Source organism: Enoplosus armatus, chromosome 19 (assembly GCF_043641665.1).
Source record: "Enoplosus armatus isolate fEnoArm2 chromosome 19, fEnoArm2.hap1, whole genome shotgun sequence".
NCBI lineage: Eukaryota > Metazoa > Chordata > Actinopteri > Centrarchiformes > Enoplosidae > Enoplosus > Enoplosus armatus.
In genome coordinates, this window is record NC_092198.1 from 10,490,566 (window position 1) to 10,509,520 (window position 18,955).

The 18,955-nt window shown below is 42.9% G+C and overlaps 1 protein-coding gene across 1 annotated transcript in view; it reads left to right on the forward strand.

Moving 5' to 3' along the window:
* The window catches only part of nbas (NBAS subunit of NRZ tethering complex), a 140,096-nt gene that overhangs the window by 79,182 nt on the left and 41,959 nt on the right, over positions 1-18,955 (forward strand). Inside the window, exons 42-47 of the mRNA XM_070925563.1 lie at positions 779-1,002; positions 1,140-1,250; positions 8,446-8,696; positions 12,758-13,098; positions 14,758-14,982; positions 18,321-18,511. Of these exons, the coding sequence (XP_070781664.1) occupies positions 779-1,002; positions 1,140-1,250; positions 8,446-8,696; positions 12,758-13,098; positions 14,758-14,982; positions 18,321-18,511 (1,343 nt within the window). The remainder of the gene's footprint in view (positions 1-778; positions 1,003-1,139; positions 1,251-8,445; positions 8,697-12,757; positions 13,099-14,757; positions 14,983-18,320; positions 18,512-18,955) is intronic.

Here is an 18,955-nt window from a genome sequence, read left to right on the forward strand (position 1 = left end):
ATTCACATACCGTTCATTCCCTGCCCATGACACTCTCAATCATAAATAGGTATCCGCCGTCTAGTTCCCCATAGGCCTGAATCACAGCAGCAATTATGGTCCCTGGTACATTTACCCATATTGGCGTGTGAGGAAAAAAGGCGCATATTGAGTTCCCTGATTTAACTCAGGTGCAGCAGTCAATGTCTTCCTGGAAGCAAAATTATAGAAGAAATGCCTGAATAGTTGGTCTGCCTTACCTTTTTCTGCCGATTTTTTTTTTTTTGAAAATTACAGCAATTTTTGAAAGTAGCCTCATTAGTTCGTCATGGCAAAGCAGCGGAGGACCTGTGAAGTTTTAGACGCCATGCCGTGCCAGGTGTTTGAAGCTCAGTGTGTCACATAGCTTAATGATAAGCCTTAAGGGCAGTTCACATTTGGTCCGACCGGGCTTTAACAGTGTAGTACACCTCCTGCATCGCGCTATGGGAAGAACTGCATTTGAAAGCAAATAAGCGCAAAAGATGAAAAAAGATTGAGAGAGAAGAAGAGTGCGTCTGTCAAGTAAGATCCCGTTGTTCTCTATGATGGATATTGTGTTTAATTATATACAAATGGTAACATACCAGGTAAACATAACAAAAAAACATGACAAAAGGGAAGTTCATAGTCAATGATACGAGAAACACAAAATACCACTTTCTTTCAAAAATCTTTGGCTTTTAGCACAATGGCCACTTCATATCCTTTAACCAGCATGAAACAACACATTCAGCAACTGTTTGTCTTCTTCTCATAGGCTGACCCAAAGGAGCTGATTCGTTTGGTCACGCAGCATGTGTCTGCGTATTCGGATTGGCCGGAGGAGCTGCAGAAGTTGATCAGCCAGCTGCGCGTGTACAACGAGCGTCTGACGGACTTTACCCAGGCCCAGGTGTTACAGGGTTTGGGCCGCGGGGTGGACGTACAACGATTCAGCTCCGACGCCGACTACAAGAAGGAGACCATCCTTGGCCTCACAGAGTAAGTAGGGGGGGGTTGTCTGCATTTTTTCATACTACTTGTGCATACAAGTGGGAGTGAGAGCTCTTTCTGCTTCAGTGCTATGAAGTCTGAGTATTACTTTCCTCCTCTCTGCGTGTGTGTCTGTATGTGTTTAGGACACTGGATGACGGCGTGTACAGGATCGCTCTGTCTCTGGCGAAGCGCTACAGTGTTCCTCTGTGGGAGGTCTACATGACTCACCTCGAGTTCCTCTTTACAGATAGCGGGTACATACACACACACACACACGCACAAATACAAACACTTTCACTTTTTCATCATTTTACTCATCTGCGTTTGGTAGTTTACATCTCATCAGTTAGAAATATTTAGTCTGTCAATGTGCATTTGAAATGCCCCTAGCCCCTAAAATGCGCTTGTGTTTTGATAAAAAGAAAAAATACCCAACATGTTTTGTATTCCCATGTCTGGTAGGTTTTGTGTGTGCACATGTCCTTGTCCCTCCTGTATTAAAAATTCTGAGTGAAATGAAAAAAAAATGAATTCAAGTAGCACCACAGCCTCTGAGTAATGACAAAACTCGCCTACATAAAAAGCATACTTATAGCACCCCAGAGTAAATCAAACATGTTGCGAACGTGTGTGTATGTGTGTGTTTGTGTTTTAGTGGGAGAGAGGACGTGAGTGTGTCAGAGTCTATTTCCATAATTTATTTGCTCTCTGACTTCATAACTGGGGATCTGACTAGCTCTGCACCTTTCCTTGTTTTAATAGAATGCCTTTTCAGCAGTCGAGATGTGTGCGTGTATTTGTGTGCACACGTGTGTGCATCTGTGATAAATATCCCCCTGTCGCATTCTGATATAAGGAAATGGTTTATGGGCTCCACTTAACGATAAATTACAACCTACACCTTCTTCAAACTGTACCACAGCTGCTGTATGTGTGTGTGTGTGTGTGTGTGTGTGTGAATTTCTTCCAAAATCTCAAGATCATGACAAATGTATGAAGAATATTCATACTATAATCTTGACTAGAAGCATCTGCAATATGCATATTGATTTAACGGACGGCTGGACACAGGGACTGATATAAATAGAGCAGATGGAGGAAAACTTAAAGGAGAAGACGCAGACAGAAATGGGAAATATAAAATGGAATTTAGACTTTTATTGATCCCTGTAGGGAAATATATTATTTGCATTTCACTCATCTCAACTGTTTAGTAACAGCAGCAGCAGCCAGCCACAGTGCAGTGCCCTGGGACCAGTTTGGAACCCAGTACTTGGGTTAAGGGCAATAGCAGGAGTCTAATGCATTGCATTTGTTTAACATTAACATTTAACTTCTGTCCAAAGCGGCTCACAATAAGTGCATTCAAACTCAAAAGGTTCAAGTGCCAGCTGTCATTAAAAATTGGAAGTGCAACCCTCACAAATACACATACATGATGTCCTGGGAATTCATTCCACCAGTGGATGGCCAGAACAGAGAAGAGGCTTGACCGCGATGAGCGACCGCAAGGTCCTCTGAATGACAGGACAGCCAAACGTCCAGAGGTAGAGGAGCACAATGGTCAGGCGGGAGTGTCGGGTTTGACCTTGGCTTGGAGGTAGGGGGGAGCATTTCTTTTCGCTGCCCTGTAGGCCAGCACCAGCGTCTTGAGTTGGATGCGAGCCAGTATAGTGACAGGACAACTTTGAGAGGCAGGCAGCAGCATTCTGGACTACCGTCAGAGGTCTGATAGCAGACGCAGAGGCTTCAGCAAGAGGGGAGTTGCAGTAGTCCAGATGGGCGATGACAAGCACATGAATGAGCACCCTGGCAGTGAGGAAGGGGCGAATCCTCCTGATGTTGTACAGGAGGAGCGGGCTACCGCTGTGATGTTTGGGAACGACCAGGGTCACACCCAGGTACCTTGCTGTCCGAGTTGTCACAACAAATACAGTAGATGTAGGTTAGACAATGTCTAACCTGTGCAGAATTTGAATCTAGCCGTAGCTTTTACCAAACAAGGTACTAATTAATTATAAGATGGAACTTGTTTCTTTCCATTAGAACGATCAAACATTACTCCATGGCAGAAGAGAAAAAGTACTTACAGTACTGATATTGGGTATAATAGCAGGGTTGTTGTTCGTACACAAGTTCTGGAGCCACTGGAACATGGACAAATGCATAAATGTATTTAAGGTCAAATGAGTAGAAAGAGCTGCTGAACATTCATTGTTAAGTGTTACAAAAACAGGACGTAGAGAAAGGTTGTTAGGTGGAAAAATAACCACAGAATCGGTGTGTGCAGGGAGGGAGGGGGGTGGGGAGGATGGGCCAGATAGATGGAGGAAGAAGAGATGGATGATAGAGCCAGAGTGTCCCTGAGACAGTCCTATTAACACAGAATGAACGTTTTAGAGGAATCAATGCGCTGCTAAACACCACCGTCGTCAGCTGTTCTCTCTGTGTGTAGGTCTTTGTAGATGTACTCACGGCCCCTTTAGGGACATGGATTTCAGCCAGTTTTATTGACATTTTAATGACAGCTATTAAACCACTGAAATGACGTCCAAAAACGGAAACGGTGTTGACGTGTTACTCAGAAATCACCTGCCAATTCAGTTGTACTCAATCTCGTTTTTTCTTTGAATGTTACCCCCTGGGTCACCCATCCAGATTCATTCTTGTATATTTTGTTTGGTTGATGAATTCAGGTTGAAATTACGAAACTTATGACATTTCAAACAGCGCAGCTCCGAGCTTTTCATTTCAGTTCCTACCTGCCGCCATGCTGCTGCTGACCGGTTGTGCTGCTTTTGCTGCAGGTCAGTGTTTTCCTGTGATGTGAAATAAATAGTCCTTTGTGGCATCTTCCCTTCTGACTCGTCCTCAAGATGTGTTCTGCTTTGAGCCTAATGAGATATCTGCAGAGACAGAGACGACACCTTTGAATTCTGTACCGGCTCTTACCAGCTCATCTGGCAAATAAAAGTTCCAGTGATATCAGAAATTGTCAGTATAACACAATATACAGACTTGACTTTTTGGCTTCCCTGCCACTTGATAAGAACCTAGTTAATAATGTTCTGGATCAATAGAAAGCACCTCAAGAAGGGACATTTTTGTCTGTGATTCCTACAATGCTAAGATCCAAATACTGGTCTTGAAGACCCCTCAAATAAGCTAATTTCCTTTTCTAAAATCCACTTCTTTTGAACCTTACTTCTACTTTGCTCTGCCTACTCTAGGCATTTGCCACTTTAACCTTCCAGTGACCTTGTGGCATGCAAATTACATCAATACTTTAAGCACATTGTGAACTGCAGTCATCCCTGCCACAGCCAAGTCCCCCCTCTTCCTTCTCTCACTGCAGTTTTACCTCAGCTTTTTTACTTCTTAATAGGTTTGTTCTTTCCTGTCATGTTGCACGTTATGTATTTTGATTTTTGTTTAAAGCAAAATATGAATTATTAGTTCATTAATAATTATTAGAAGTGATTGACTGTTGAATATCAGGTCGTTTCTACAAATGAGACTTTTTGGCGTATGCATGATGATGTTGACATGCTACTGGCTGTGTAGCTGTCACCTGAGTAAATATACATGCTGTTTTGTTTTTTTATCATACCGTTCTTAACAGAGACTGTTCTATCTCAAGTTTTTCTCTCAAATTAAGTTACTGCAAGCATGCATCCTGCTGTGTGTTCATTTGAGTGTGCTTACCATGAGCTGATGAGCTTCACTGCCTAGAATAAAAAAGCACATTATAGCATTCAGTGGGAAAGTGGATCATGCTGTTGCCACACACAGGTCGGTAAACAGTACGTTCTGTGTTCAGCTGCAGTTGTTGGTTCTGATGTTTAAGGATTATTGACGTGCTGTCCACAGAAACTCTGCAAGGTTTGAGCGTGAGCATGGGGGAGAACCTGGGAGAGCATAACCTTTGGTTCAATAATACAAAAACACTATTTGTGACTGAATTGAAACGGGCTATTTTGGAACGGACATGCCACATGCATGGCACACGGGCAATCAGCTTTGACAATTCAAACACAGCAGTCAGTCCATTTACGCCATCATTTAACCTGCTGCTTCTAACTGCCACATGTCACTGTTGACCGACTGTGCTGCTCTTTCCCTCCACCTCCTCAGCCCCTCCCTGCTCTGCAGGGACATGGAACACATGTAAAATGTATATGTAAGCACGCTAGCGGCATAGCTCTACGGATGGCAATACGAGGTGGTCGGTTGGTTGGTTTATACAAATACCTGCAAAACTAATGACATTCCCATCAGCCTGATTAGTGCTGATTAGCAAATGTTAGCATTTAGCGTTCTATCACACTTAACTAATCAATGTTAGCATTTAGCTCAGCCAGACAGAGTTAGCATTGCTAGCATAGACTCAGTCTTGTTTAATATTGACTTCTTTTATATTTAATATTGAATCTTTTAAACGTGATTTTGGAAGCTCTAACGTCATGAAAGTGGCTATAATTAATGTTTTTATATTAACAATGGCTCACATGCCTTCTTGTATATGAAAAGGGGTCGCTTGTAGTGACGAACCTCTAAAGAACTATCACCCAACTCTACCCTTCCCTTCAGCTCTTTGGTTCTTTATAGGGACTTTATAGCTCATTGTTTTGGTTTTACAGCCCACACAACTTTACTGTTTTGGTTTGCTCTCACTGCTCTCATTAGCATCGTTTTTAGCTCTGATAGAACCAGTTTATGATACCTGCCCAGCACCAAATGGCAGACAGACACAGTTAGCGACTAGCTGGTGAATAAAGAGCCAGATATTTCCCTCAGGAAGTGGTGGAGACCAAAAACTGAGCTAAAAGGAAAATTTTGGACTTTACACTTGGTGTGTAAATAGGCAACTGTTTGCTAACACGTTCGCCGTATTCATTTAAAAGGTGATCATATGTAATTTTTTTGTTCACAGCCTCTTTCTGCTGCTCAGAATCAATTACTGCATATCTAAAATGATAGTTTTAAATGACCAGTTATTTAAGTGTTCATTTGGGTGTAAATGCAATTGCTCATACTTAATTAAGCAAATCATTTTCATATAGAATCATACACAAAATTATGTTTTAAATGTAGGGCTTGAGTTACATGTACCCTATACTCTGACTCTTTCCTAAGGATCTAGCTTCTCTGTTTGCAGATGGTGTGTGAGGACTTGGTGTTGGTGCACGTTTGGTGTGTATAAATGTTTGATAGGCAGAAAAATATTGCCTCACAATGAAAATCAGCTGTATGCCTCTCACTGTCCTCTAGAAAAGAAAATCTCTGCGTGGCATTTTCCTGTACTGAAGTCTACAGCACAAAAATGCTTTTATAACCCCCTGCCGGACAGTCATTTGTAAACAAATTAGCAACATGGATCGTAAAAAAAAAAAATACAGCTTGCATAAATTCAAACAACAATGGCTTTCTGAATAATCATTACTGCTCTGCCAAAGCCCCCCTAGAGTTTAATTCTGGCTGTCAGATTACCTCAGCAATTAAATATGCCTCTGAATTTAAGAATATTAGAAGCCTGATTTTATTTGGACATGGTGGAAGAGACAACAAACAGAATATGGTAATGTAAGACTGGGAAAGGAAAGAGGCATGAGAGAGGATAGGGGAGAATGAGGAATACTCCACCTGATTAAATCAGTTCCTTCCTCCTGGCTTTTGAAACGAACAAGAAAAGATTGTAATGTGAAGCTCCTGATATTACAGCCATGCGAACACAACAGAGACAGAGTGGGGTAGAGCAGAAAGAAATGCCACCAAGCGAGCAGCAGCAGCAAAGCATGCGTGCAGTAGACTCATCAGTGGGACAAAGAGATGCTGAAAGCTGTGGAGGAGGTGCTCACAACCTTAGCAAAGAGAGGCACTGAACACCTTTTGTCGCTGGCTAGAGAAGAAAGACAAAGAGGAGATGACAACTCAGCTTTGAAGAACTACAGTAAGACACTCGTGAAAGCAGAGCCTGACACGAACACTGGGCACACTCCGCCTGTCACAGCTGTCTGTATTTCTGCTTGTGTGCGCTTGCCAAGGAAAAACTCTTTAACAACCCTCAAACAGTCCTACCTGGACAAGGTGTTGTTTCTCTTGCCATTGTTCTCTTGACTCAGTGCCTCCAGTCACTGTGGAGCTAATGTCATTAAATAGTGAAACATCAGACTTTGATTGGGGGTCTCAGGCTTCCAGAGAGTGCGTGCACTTAGGAAAGAGAGAGACGAGAAGTAAAGTGACTTGGAGTCGCTTGTTCTGTTGACTCCAGTCTTATGAACTCCAGTCTTATTCGAGCCCCTGTTGTGAGGATGATTAGTGTTATTTACATTATTGAGCTTATTGTCAGCGGCCTCCACACTGCTGCTGCTGTCTATATTTTTTTCATTAGCGGAAGCCTCCCAGCTAGCTCTGATGGAGAGCCCAGAGGAAACATTGTCCTCTTTGATGTCGTCCCGCTCGAACAGATAAACAGACTCACACAAACACACTCCCAGACAGCCGCAGATTGCTCAGAGCCCCTTGCTCACTGCCAGCAACTAGCTTTCCTGCCTTTTCCTTTTCATTCTTTGTATCTTTCCTTGTTTAACCTTTGTTTGCGGTTCTCTGAGGTTTTTTCCTTTTCTGCTTCTCCCCTCTCTGGTGTTTGCGCTTGTGTTCTTTTCACTCGTCCTCTCATTCTTCAAGACCACCTGCTGCTGTTGACTTTGAGTTCTGTGGTAAAACATGTTTTTGAAAAAGCAGAACGATGCACAAGTCGTGCGCAACTTCAACAAATCGCTGAATGGGTTTCTGCACACCGATGTTTTTTTCACTCTGAGCATTTCCACATCACGTTCATGTTCGTTTTCTTTCTCTCTGTTTGTCTCTTTTCTCTCTGTCTTCCCCTGTTTCACAATTTGACCTCATTTTGCCTGTTTTCTCAAATGTAATCTATGAAATCCTCATCTTTTTTTCCGAGGGACTGTATCTTTGGTGATAAGCCTGCAGATCGCTGTAATGCCTTTGCACTGCTGTTTTCAAATACTACTTTGCAACCAAGTAGTCTCCAGTGCTGGCTGTCTTCTTTTTTTTTGTTGATGAAATTTTTTGTCAGTATTGCTGTTTTCTCTTATCTTTTTCAGGCACGGTGGCTATTGCTGCTTATGTGAACAACTTAGCTCTTAATTTGTGTCTTTGAAACAAACCGCTGTTTCTGATGCCAGAAACTTTACTGTGAAGTGTTTCACATCCTGTGGACCAATGGATATTTTCCATAAAGAAGACATATCTCACACAGCAGACGTTTACAACAGCAAATGTAAAAAGCTTTGATTGTAGGGTGTTTATATTGCTATGAAAACTTTATGGATTATTTCGTTCCATGTGGAATCGGAAAAAACATTCAGTTACATACACTTTTCTTTCTCTTCTCATATGTTCCCATTCCTCCTCTTCCCTTCCACTCAGTCTTTCCACCAAGGATATTGAATCCCGGAGCGAGTCCCTCGGTCTGTTTAACACTTTGAAGTGTGACCCTCGGGCCTTTTACAGCCACATGACCAAGTACGTTCTGCCCACTGTGGAGGGAAGCGACCTCGCCCGCCTGCTCTACTACTACACCTTGCTAGACGCTGCAGGGTGTGAGCCTCATGTCACCACCGTCATCAAGCCAGACTCCCATGTCAAACTGCTTAAGAAGCTTCGAGCTGTTGCCAACGGTAAGAACCCTTTTTTGATTCTCGTTATTGAAATGCAGATGGCACTGCTGCATAATTAGTCAGTGGTTTACAGGAAGGACAAAAGGCAGAGATAATATGTTATCACAAAATGTAACCCCATGAAACAATGGATGCAGTTTGCATTCAAAGTCCAATACAGTCAGTGCTGAATACCGTGGTAATAAAAACACATTTCACTACAACCAGTTCATCAGATCAACACATTTCTAATGATATGGGTAATGCACACGTCTTGTGCGATCATCTATGCAGTAGGTATATTTCAAAAAGAAAGGAGTTAATTTGGTTGTGGTCAACAATGGCACTGCTTAGAAAAACTTGAGTAACACCTTCTAATGGTACAGAATCGACAAAATCACCCAGTTGCCAATCTATTCATGTTGTTTTAGAAGCCTAGGATTTCAAGGGTTAATGCACCTCTGTTGTTGGAAAATAACCCCCGAGCATTTAATGTCAAGAAATCATGTCCAGTGTTAAAGAACATAATCCCTCTTGACATGATTGATGACTCCCATACAGATGTTGACATTCCATCTAGCCAGTAGATAACCTGAAGTCACTGTCATGTAGGAAAAAATGCAACAGCTGATTTAGCTGTCTAAATTTGTGGCACATTTCTGCAGCAAAACCCTTATATTCCTCTCTAAGTGACAAATGAAATACCCCCAATGTCATTCCTATGCTTCAGATGCACATATTATCTTTTATCTCTACCTCATCGTGTCCTTTGATCTTACTCGCTTCTTCTTTTTCTCCGCCAGCTCTCATGTTAGTTTCCAAGATTGAAAAGTAACAGGATTGAAACAAACACAACTGTTCAAATTTTCCTGTAAATGACAAGTGAAGCAATCCACCTCTGTATGAGTTGTCAATCTACCTAATGCACCAAGCTCCTGAAACAGCATCGCAGTAAGATTTCTCCGGCTGCACCCTGTCCAAGGGCGTCATGTACAGGTTGTAGAGTGTCACCGGTTCAGCGGCCCGGTTAGAGTGCTCAAACTTTGTTGTGTGCGGGTGGAGGTGGTGTCACTTCTCGATGAAGTTCAGTAAAGGTCAGCCGGGTGTCAGCTGTGTTTTCACGCCTCACTTCCTCCCTCTGCTCCTGCTAACACCACAGCTTTTCCTGGTGACACATGTCTCTGTTTAACACACATACACAAATCACACACACACACACACACACACCTTTGAGTCATCCACGTCAAGACTTTGTTGCATTTCTGCATAAATGAACAAAAATGCACTTTACTTTAAGCTCACACTGCCCTTTCTATATTTTAGTTTCACTCACACACAGTTACCTTACTGCATCACTATATTAGCAACTTACTGCTTGCTAACCTCCATTAGTTACTGTTGTTCAAGCTTTCCATTCTCATACTGTGCATATGTAGTTTACAATGACATTGGATGCAGATTTCCTACCTGAAATCTTTTTTAAACAATGGTTCCTTGATTTCAGACAAAGATAGACAAAAGCAGCAGCTGTTGATTTTGCCAGCTAAAATGACAACTGTAGCTGGTAGATTTAATCAGCAGTAGCTGGCTTGCTAATTAAGCTCATGTTAGCTCTGTGAGTTGGTTGAACACAGTCTGACTCATTTTAAAATGATAATCTTGTAAAAGGGCTCTTAAATATGCACTTGATGGGTTCATACATGATATCGTACTAAAAGATTGCATCCTCTCAGGCTGACGATCCACGCAGAAGACATGGAAATAAAGATCAGCTCTTCCCCAAATCCAATAAAGCAGGACAGAGTTACTAACGTCACGTTTAAACATCTGGCCAGTTTTATAACATGACAGCACGAAGGACTGCTGGAGTTGTCAGAAAAGAGAGACTCTCTTCCACGGCAGTCTGACAAACATTGAATTGAAAATGTTCATCAAAGAAACAGCTAATGCAACACAAAGTAAGCTAGGTGAGCTAACTTAGTTGTAAGCTAGTTAACACCGCCGATACCTGTGGTGTAGTGTTGTCAGGCCATATGACCAGTGTTCCCAACTTTGAGAAATGTGTAGTAGACTATGTGAACCAATCAGAACTGAGACATTTTACTTACTAAATGGAATGCAGCCATCATTTATGTTATTAATTAATGGTAACTTGTGCTTTCCCTGCTTTGACAAGTCAAAATGTCTTCTCTGAAAAGACGCACACCGCGTCAACATGAAGAGAAATTCAGTTCAACAGGGCCACAATGTTTGCTAAGCTGTGATTGGACAATCGCTGTTCAGGTCAAAGTCTGCACTTGTTTGTTAATTAAAAGCCACTCTTTCACGTCAATCCAATAACCTTGATACTGAGCTTTTATTGTGATCTCTTTTAAACCATGAAGACAATTTCCCGCCAACAGTTGTGGGTCACTGCTGAGAAGTGTTGGTGGGAAAACACTGCAGGGAGATATTATACATACAAGCGTACTTCAGCAAAGGGATTAATACTCGTGTACTGGCACTTATACTGACTTTTTGACATTAGCACTTACAAATTAACACTCGCTGTATCTCTCTCACACACAATTAAAACTTAACCCACACATTCACACTCTTGTGTCAAAATTGACACACAGGCTGTTGCTGTGTATCCAGGGCCACCAACTTTTCTATTAGCTTTCTCCAACTCTTAAGACACACACACACTCAAAATGACACATTTGCAGTCCTGAACAGACACACACACAATTTCTAGGCATTCAGATAGCGTAGGGACAGGTGGTGTGTATCCAATATTCATCACAATTTCCGACTCAGTACCAGGTGACTGTCTGAGTGGTCTCTCCTGAGGAGGGGGTGAGATGCTGCTTGGTTGTGGAAGAGACGCAGAGAGTGGAGTGGGTGGGGCAGAGGAGAGACAGAGAGAGAGTACATGTGTAAGTGCATGTAACTCTTATCTGCGGTTTAAGTGTCCATCTGGGCCTGTCTGAAATATCGTCTGTGTGTGTGTGTGTGTGTGTGTGTGTGTGTGTGTGTGTGTGTGTGTGTGTGTGTGTGTGTACTCTCTGTTTCATACGTGTGTGTGTGAGGGATTCCGAGGAGCGTTGACAGAGACCTCCCCACAGGCAGACCAGTGTTAAATATTTAAAGCCCAGACAGGCTGTGGTGTTGCCACAGTAATGTGTCTGTCTGATAGTGCTGGAGACCAAGAGCACGCCACTTGTCTCTCTCACAAACACACATACACACATACACACACACACACACACACACACGCACACGCACGCACACGCACACGCACACACACTCACACTCACACAGAGTTCTGCAGTGGTAGCAGATATAATGCACACAGACAAACTGTACACCTTGGCATGCAGACACAGACAGACAGCACCGCTTTCACACGCAATCTTTGTTGTTCACATCAACCTTGTGCTCTTGTCTGTGCATTTCTCTTCACGCATTACTGTCATGTAATGGAATATTGAGCAACCTCTGCATATCAAATCACTGTAATTATCCTGCAAGTGCTGCATGGTTTTCACATACCATATGTGAATACAGTAGTATAATATGTACTGTATACGTAACATAAAGTGCCTTCAAATAGGCCTCTCGTGTAGAATGCCACTTTCTGAACAGTGAAGTGTTGGATGTTGCTGTAATAGTTTGAATGCTACGCTTCTCGCACAATGCAGCTATTATATTCTGCCTTGGCAAATAAATATATATGTGCTAATACTGTTTGCATAATGCCTGAAAATGCCTTTTCTTGCCTGTGTAAGAGTACCAGTAAAGAAGCGCATTGAGTATCATGATCAACAATTTGTGATATATTCCACAATGTAAAGCTAAACATAAAAGCTGGCCTCATGCAAAAGTCGTACTCTTTATTCATTGTATAATTGTGAGTGCAACTTGCAAAGTGCTACAGTAGGTCATGTGTGCAAGGACGATGAGGCCTCCTTTTTTGATCATATACAGGCACTGCACTATAAGCGCAAGGGTTGGGTGAAGTGGAAAACACATCATTATTATTTTAATGTCAAATGTAGTATGCAAATGTCAGTATTCATTTAATGCTTAACTCTTTTCAGGTTTGAACTACCGCAAGCTGACTGATGAATCGTTGGATCCGCTGGCCACCCTACAACCAGTCCTGACCAGTCAGAACGTACTGTCCATCTCCAAACTTGCTAATCGGCTGCCTGTGCCTGGCGGCGGGGGGGCAACAGTTTCCCCCAGTGCTGTCCATGCCGAATGGCTGCAGAAGCTGTTTTGGAAAGGAGACCCCCAGTTGCTGAAGAGACCCCCACAGAGCGACCAAGACTACCTCCATGCGTACGACACCTGTGCCAAATACCTGGACAGGCTGGTTCCGACTGACGCTGTCCACTTCCTGGACAGCATCACCTTCTCACCTGATGCGGCTGAACATGTAAGCCTAAATTTGGTCAAACAATAGTGAAGCCATCTTTTTCATATGACTTACTGCATGCCAGACAGAAAAGAAGTAGTACGACACAGTGCAGTGTCAAGGAGGCTCTATATTCTATTACTGTCTCAGACAGGAACTGGTGGGAGTTGGGCAGACAGACAATTTGATTTGTAATTGCAGCACAGAAGGTACTGTGGTTGTTTCCAGGCAGCCACCCAGACAGGATTCATATTGTCTAAAAGGATGGATTGTGGGGATTTCCAATCACTACATCAAACTGTCATATTCCTCAATCTGTACTCGTCTGACGGGTTGTCTCTCATGCCGACGCAATTTTTGAAACGTCAAAAGCCCTTTTCTAATTTTAAATATATTATTCGGTTCACATCCACACTCTGTCGCCTCAAAGCACATACCAGTCATGATTTATAAAAGAAATTATAAAATTGCACAAGAAATGTCAGCCACATAATTACAGCACTCTGAAAAATTGTCCAACAGAGAACTTAAAGTGCCGCGGTGCACCTTATCAATACTAGTCCACTGTGTTTTTTTCATACTGCCACACTGCCCCCCCACCCCCACCCCCCATCTCCAGACCTTCACTTTTCTTCCACTTTTGTCTTATGTACCCTCTCTTTCCCTGTGACTCCGCGAGAGCTAATTGATCCCTCTCTACTTCAGAGCCAATTAAACTCCAATTCCCAGCAGGCACTGTTTCCCCACTGTGCCTTTTAACATGCAGATTACCTCTCAGAAACCCACTGCTCCCTCTTCCCTCACCCTCCTCCTCTTTCCTTTTTTCTATCCTTTTTGAACCCTCAAAGGGAAAATCTTGACCCTTCTCTCTGTTAGGAATGCATCTGACCTTTCACACCCCCATTTCCCCCGCATGATGGATTGATCCACATCCCAAAAGGCCCAGGGGTGAGACAGATGGCTGGGGCTTAGCTTACCTCCTACTGGACATATATTTTGAAGGGAAAGAGAGAGTGTTGGGATTTTTCCCCCTCTGAAGTATCATCTTAGATAGCATCTTTAGTGGAAGCATCCTCCCTTGCTCTGGTTTGTACACAATCACACATACATGCATATACAGACTTAACCCTGTACAGGTTTGTCAGGAAACTCCATTTGAGTGATCACCCTGCCCTGACAGATAAAAGTGTTGAGATATCTAGCAAATGCAGAAGTATGAGTAGCATGTGTCCGAGTGTGTGGCCGAGCTAGCTGGAAATGTGAAGTTGGAGTGTCTTCTTGGTGTGAAAGTGTGTGTGGGGGGAGGCTTGTCAGCGCCCGTGTGCTTCCATGCAAGAGAGTAAAACCTCCTACAGCCAAAGGCCCTCTTTTCTCGCCATGAATGGTTAACCTGCTTTCACTGAACTGAATCAATTACACCAGGCTGGCAGCTATGATCTCTCTCGCTCACACACACACACACACACACACACACACACGTTATTGAGGTTCCTGATGGTATTTTGGCACAGATAAATTGGGTTATACATGCCTCTCTTCAACATGTTGAGTTTGAAATGAACTTGTGCGCCTCTTTTTCCCTCTCTTTGCTAAATTTTACCCCCACCCCAATTTGCTTTCCTTATCCTGTTCCTCCTTCTCCTCACTCTATTCCTTCCATCCGCCCTGTCCCGTCTCCAGCTGAGCATCCAGGCGAGGTCGGAGGTGATAAAGCGAGCCACCAAAGCCCTGCGCCAGCTGGGCGAGAAGAGCAAGAAGAGAGGAGGTGATGGTAGTGGGGAGCAGGAAGGGACGGATCCAGCAGGGATGACTTTTGATGACGCTCTAGCTCACCTGCAGCAATCACAGGCCCACCTGGACACCCTGAGCCATGCCTTCATACTGTCACTCAAAGACAGCCAGCAGGTACTGCGGACTCTATCTGCCTTTTTATTTTTTAAGAGTTTTATTTTTCTGTAAATGATCGGTTAAAAGAACACGCAAAGTCCAATAGAGATTTCCCCGTTGTTTAATTTATATGTCAAGTAGTGTGGACGTAGACTCCCTGATCGTTTGCTGTAGAGATTCATGGTCGTGCTTTAGCATACACTATCTTGAGTGATCAGTTAAAAGGTCTAAAGCTTAAATGGTAAGTCATGTTAAATTATATGCAGCTAAATCTGGTGGATTTGGGTCAGAAACCCCATGGATATTGCATTGAAAAGTGATACAAAAAAAAAAAAAATTAAACTGTTATGCTTGGCATGAAATATATTGAATATGTGCTTGTTCACCTTAAAAAAGTTCCAAAAATACACCTAGCTTCATTAGCTGATGAATTTATGAAATGTATTCATCCACAGACTATATACAAAATGGTAACTTTTTTTATTACTGAAAAGAGCAGACTTGGATAAAGCTAATCACCTACTTCATGATAACTTACTGTAATGCCCATCCACAAGGGGCAAACAGTTTACAATTTACAATTTACTCGTCTTCTTAATTCACAGGCTAATTGATTTGTAATAGTCATTCTCCAAACTTTTTTGATCAAGTGAATCATTGACAAACCTTTGAGACACATACACACACACACATACACACACACACACACACACACACACACACACACACACACTTGATCACTGACATCCTATTCCCTTGTATGGGGTCACCTTTAGTTGTACACACACTACGGACTGTCTGTACGTACTTTGTCTGGGCTTATGTTTTTTGTGTTGTATATTCCTGGGCTGGTTCTGCTCGACTAAGCTCTTCCCAGCCTCACTGGGACCAGTCAAGGGTATATTAATGTAAATCTATGTGCTGCTGCTTCAAATGAGCCCTGCCACATGGCCGTATATACAGTACGTACACCATGCTGTATCTCATTAAGCAAAGTCACACTGACTTACCCCACTGTCACCTCCCTGTTGCTGTGTGTGTGCGCGTGTGTTTACACAAAATGAATGTGGGGCTTGAGAGAGGGAACGTTATGATTTGGCGAGCTGAGTGTTGCTATGCAACCACAAGATAACCCATGAAAACCGGTCATTTCTGACCCCCACGCTACTGGTTTATAATATTTACACACACAACCTCTACAATGTAACTTCCCCTCTACTGGTGCAGGAAGCGATTGTATCCTTGGAGATAGATAAAAAGGATATAAGAACCAGGAAAGGGCAGATAGGTAAAGAAAGATAGATAGGAGGAGCCCTGTAGGCTCTGTTTGGCTATACTGTGGTCATTTATCAAGTGTACGTGACCAGCTGTTGGGAATTATAGTGGATGGTAGAGGAATCCACCACAGGCGCCTTGACCTGCCACGAGGACAGCAAATTACACACTGCAGATATTGTGTATGGTACAGTTTTATAATGGTTTTGAAAGCGTGTGTCAGTATTAGAAGTATATATAGTAAGAATAGCTGTGAAAAGATAACAACAGGGAAGCTCATTTTGCTGTGGACACATTAGTATACAAGTTGTGCATTAAAACCTTCCCATGCTTCCCTTTGATATCATGTACAAGAAAAATGCTATAGAGAGTAAAAACCATGCCATGATGATTAGGCTTCATAAGTCTGTAGCATGCAAAATTACTTGTTTTTAAACAAATATTTTGGGCAGCCTCTATATGATAGCGACAGTAGAGAGATGACAAGAAATGAGGGGCAAGAGGGACGAGGACATGCAACAAAAATCCCAAGCTGGATAAAAACTGGGCACACTGAGGTTCATGGTTGGCACCTTAACCCCTATGCCACCAGGCAAATATCCGTGCATCTGCCGTCCCATCTATTTATTTTCAAGTCCTGTGTCTGGTAAGGTTTGTGGCGGCACAGAGTGGCCCAAGTGTCCTTTTCCCCACAATCTTCCTTCATGTCCTGGGGTCTGCCCTAGAGTTTCCTCCAAGCCCTCCATGCCCACAACACCAGCAGAAGGAAGCAGCCCAAGGGGCACCCCTGCTAGATGCCCAAACCACCTCATCAGGCTACACTCAGTGAAACCAGCCACCCTGCGGAAAAGCCTCATATCTGTCACTTGTATCCTTGATCTCTCTCAGTCAGGATCTTAAACTTGATCATCAGTAAGGATTGAAACAGAGTATTTTGAGCTTAGTTTTATAGCTCAGCTCTGTTGCACCCAAATGTTCCCCAACCAGACCAGATATAATGTCATATATTATGAATATATAATGTCCATATATCATATAAGGAATATCATTTGAATATCAATATCCTGTCAATGAATATTACAAACAGGAGAGGTGACAAGGGGCACCCTTGTCTGAGTTCAGTGCCAACTCTGATTGAACTTGACGTAATGCCAAGAATGTCAATGTCCTTCTCAGAGAGTACCGGGAGTCGATGAAGGCTCTCTCACAGCGCCTCCCACTAAATACGTTGGGTGCAAAGATCATAAGCCTTTTCCAGATCTAAAGAAGACAATGTTGACTGGATTAGCAAATGTCAAACATATATATTTTTAAACACTAGTGCTTTCAGATTGTTTTCTAAAAGTTTGCCATCCCGAGAAACCAAAATGATACCTGACACAACACATCTGTCCTTGTGTTTTGTTTCTCCCCTGGCAAACAAGACTTGAATTACGAGCATTACTGTGCAGCTAGCTTCTAGAAAACCTGTCACACCCCCAGGTTTTCACTTCCAGCCTCGGAAGTCCTGTATCTCAAGCTCTGGGACCACTAGTGTCAACAAGCGCGCTGTTGGGTTGCCTGCTTTTAAGATGGAGGTTTTGAAAAGGATCTGTACCCAACCTTGTGTTGTTTCTTTTAATATTCAGTCATCTTTTGAAATACACACGGACGGACACACATACACACAACCACATACCATTTCTGACTCTCCGGCTCGGGATTCTCAGCCCTCTCTTATTGAAAGAGTGAAAAACAAGCAAAGCAGAACAGGGCAGTGGAGAGGGTGAGCAGGTTCAGGCCAGTGCCGCCCCCTGGGTTAATACCTGTAGAGAACAAGAGACTCAACAACAAAGTTCTCTCGCTAAACTTTGTCCCTCCTACAACACACACCACTTCCTTCACTCTGCCTTTATTTTGTTTTTCAGTTCCGGTCTCGCTTGCTTTTTTCCCTCTCTTTGCTTTTTGGTGTCTCTTTTTTCTAAATATTTTTTAATGTTTTAAGGCTTCAAACTTGTGAATTATTTGTGAATATTGTGAATTAGTCTGCCACCTTACACCTTTCCTTTATTTCTATCTCTTGTTTTGTTTCTGTATTCCAGCGTTACAGTCAACTTTACGATTTGTCCCGATCGGAGAGGTCAAAAGTACACGAGCTGGCAGTCACCATGGCAACTGATGGGCAGCCTCTGGAGCGCATTGGAGAGCTTCTGGGCGTGGCCGTTGGACCCTTAGACCTGTCTGTTAAAACGGTGCTTCATGACGCAATGGAGAGAGTAGTGGCTGCACTCAGGTATTATCTCTCTCCCTCTCTCTGTGCATACACAATAGAAAACTCTGAGGTGGTCAGATCAAGTCAAGTCTTGTCAATACACATGAACACACACAACTTCCCATTGAGAACATGCACAGTGATACAGCTTGGCTTGAAGGAGTTATTCAGCATTTTTGAAAACACCCTTTTTTTGCTAACTTTTGCCAGGAGTTAGATGAGAAAATCTATAACTCTCTCATGTTTGTGCCCTAACGATGGCGCTGGAGCCAGGGGGCGATTAGCTTTAGAGTAAAGACTGGAAGCAATGGGAAACTGCAGGCCTGGCTCTCTCTAAAGTTCAATAATAAACCTACCAGCGCCTCTAAAGCTCCATAATTAACATGCTGTTTAAACAACTTAATCCATACACAAAAAATGAGAAGTTGTACGACTGGGCACAGTGAAGACAGGACTTTAATGCAC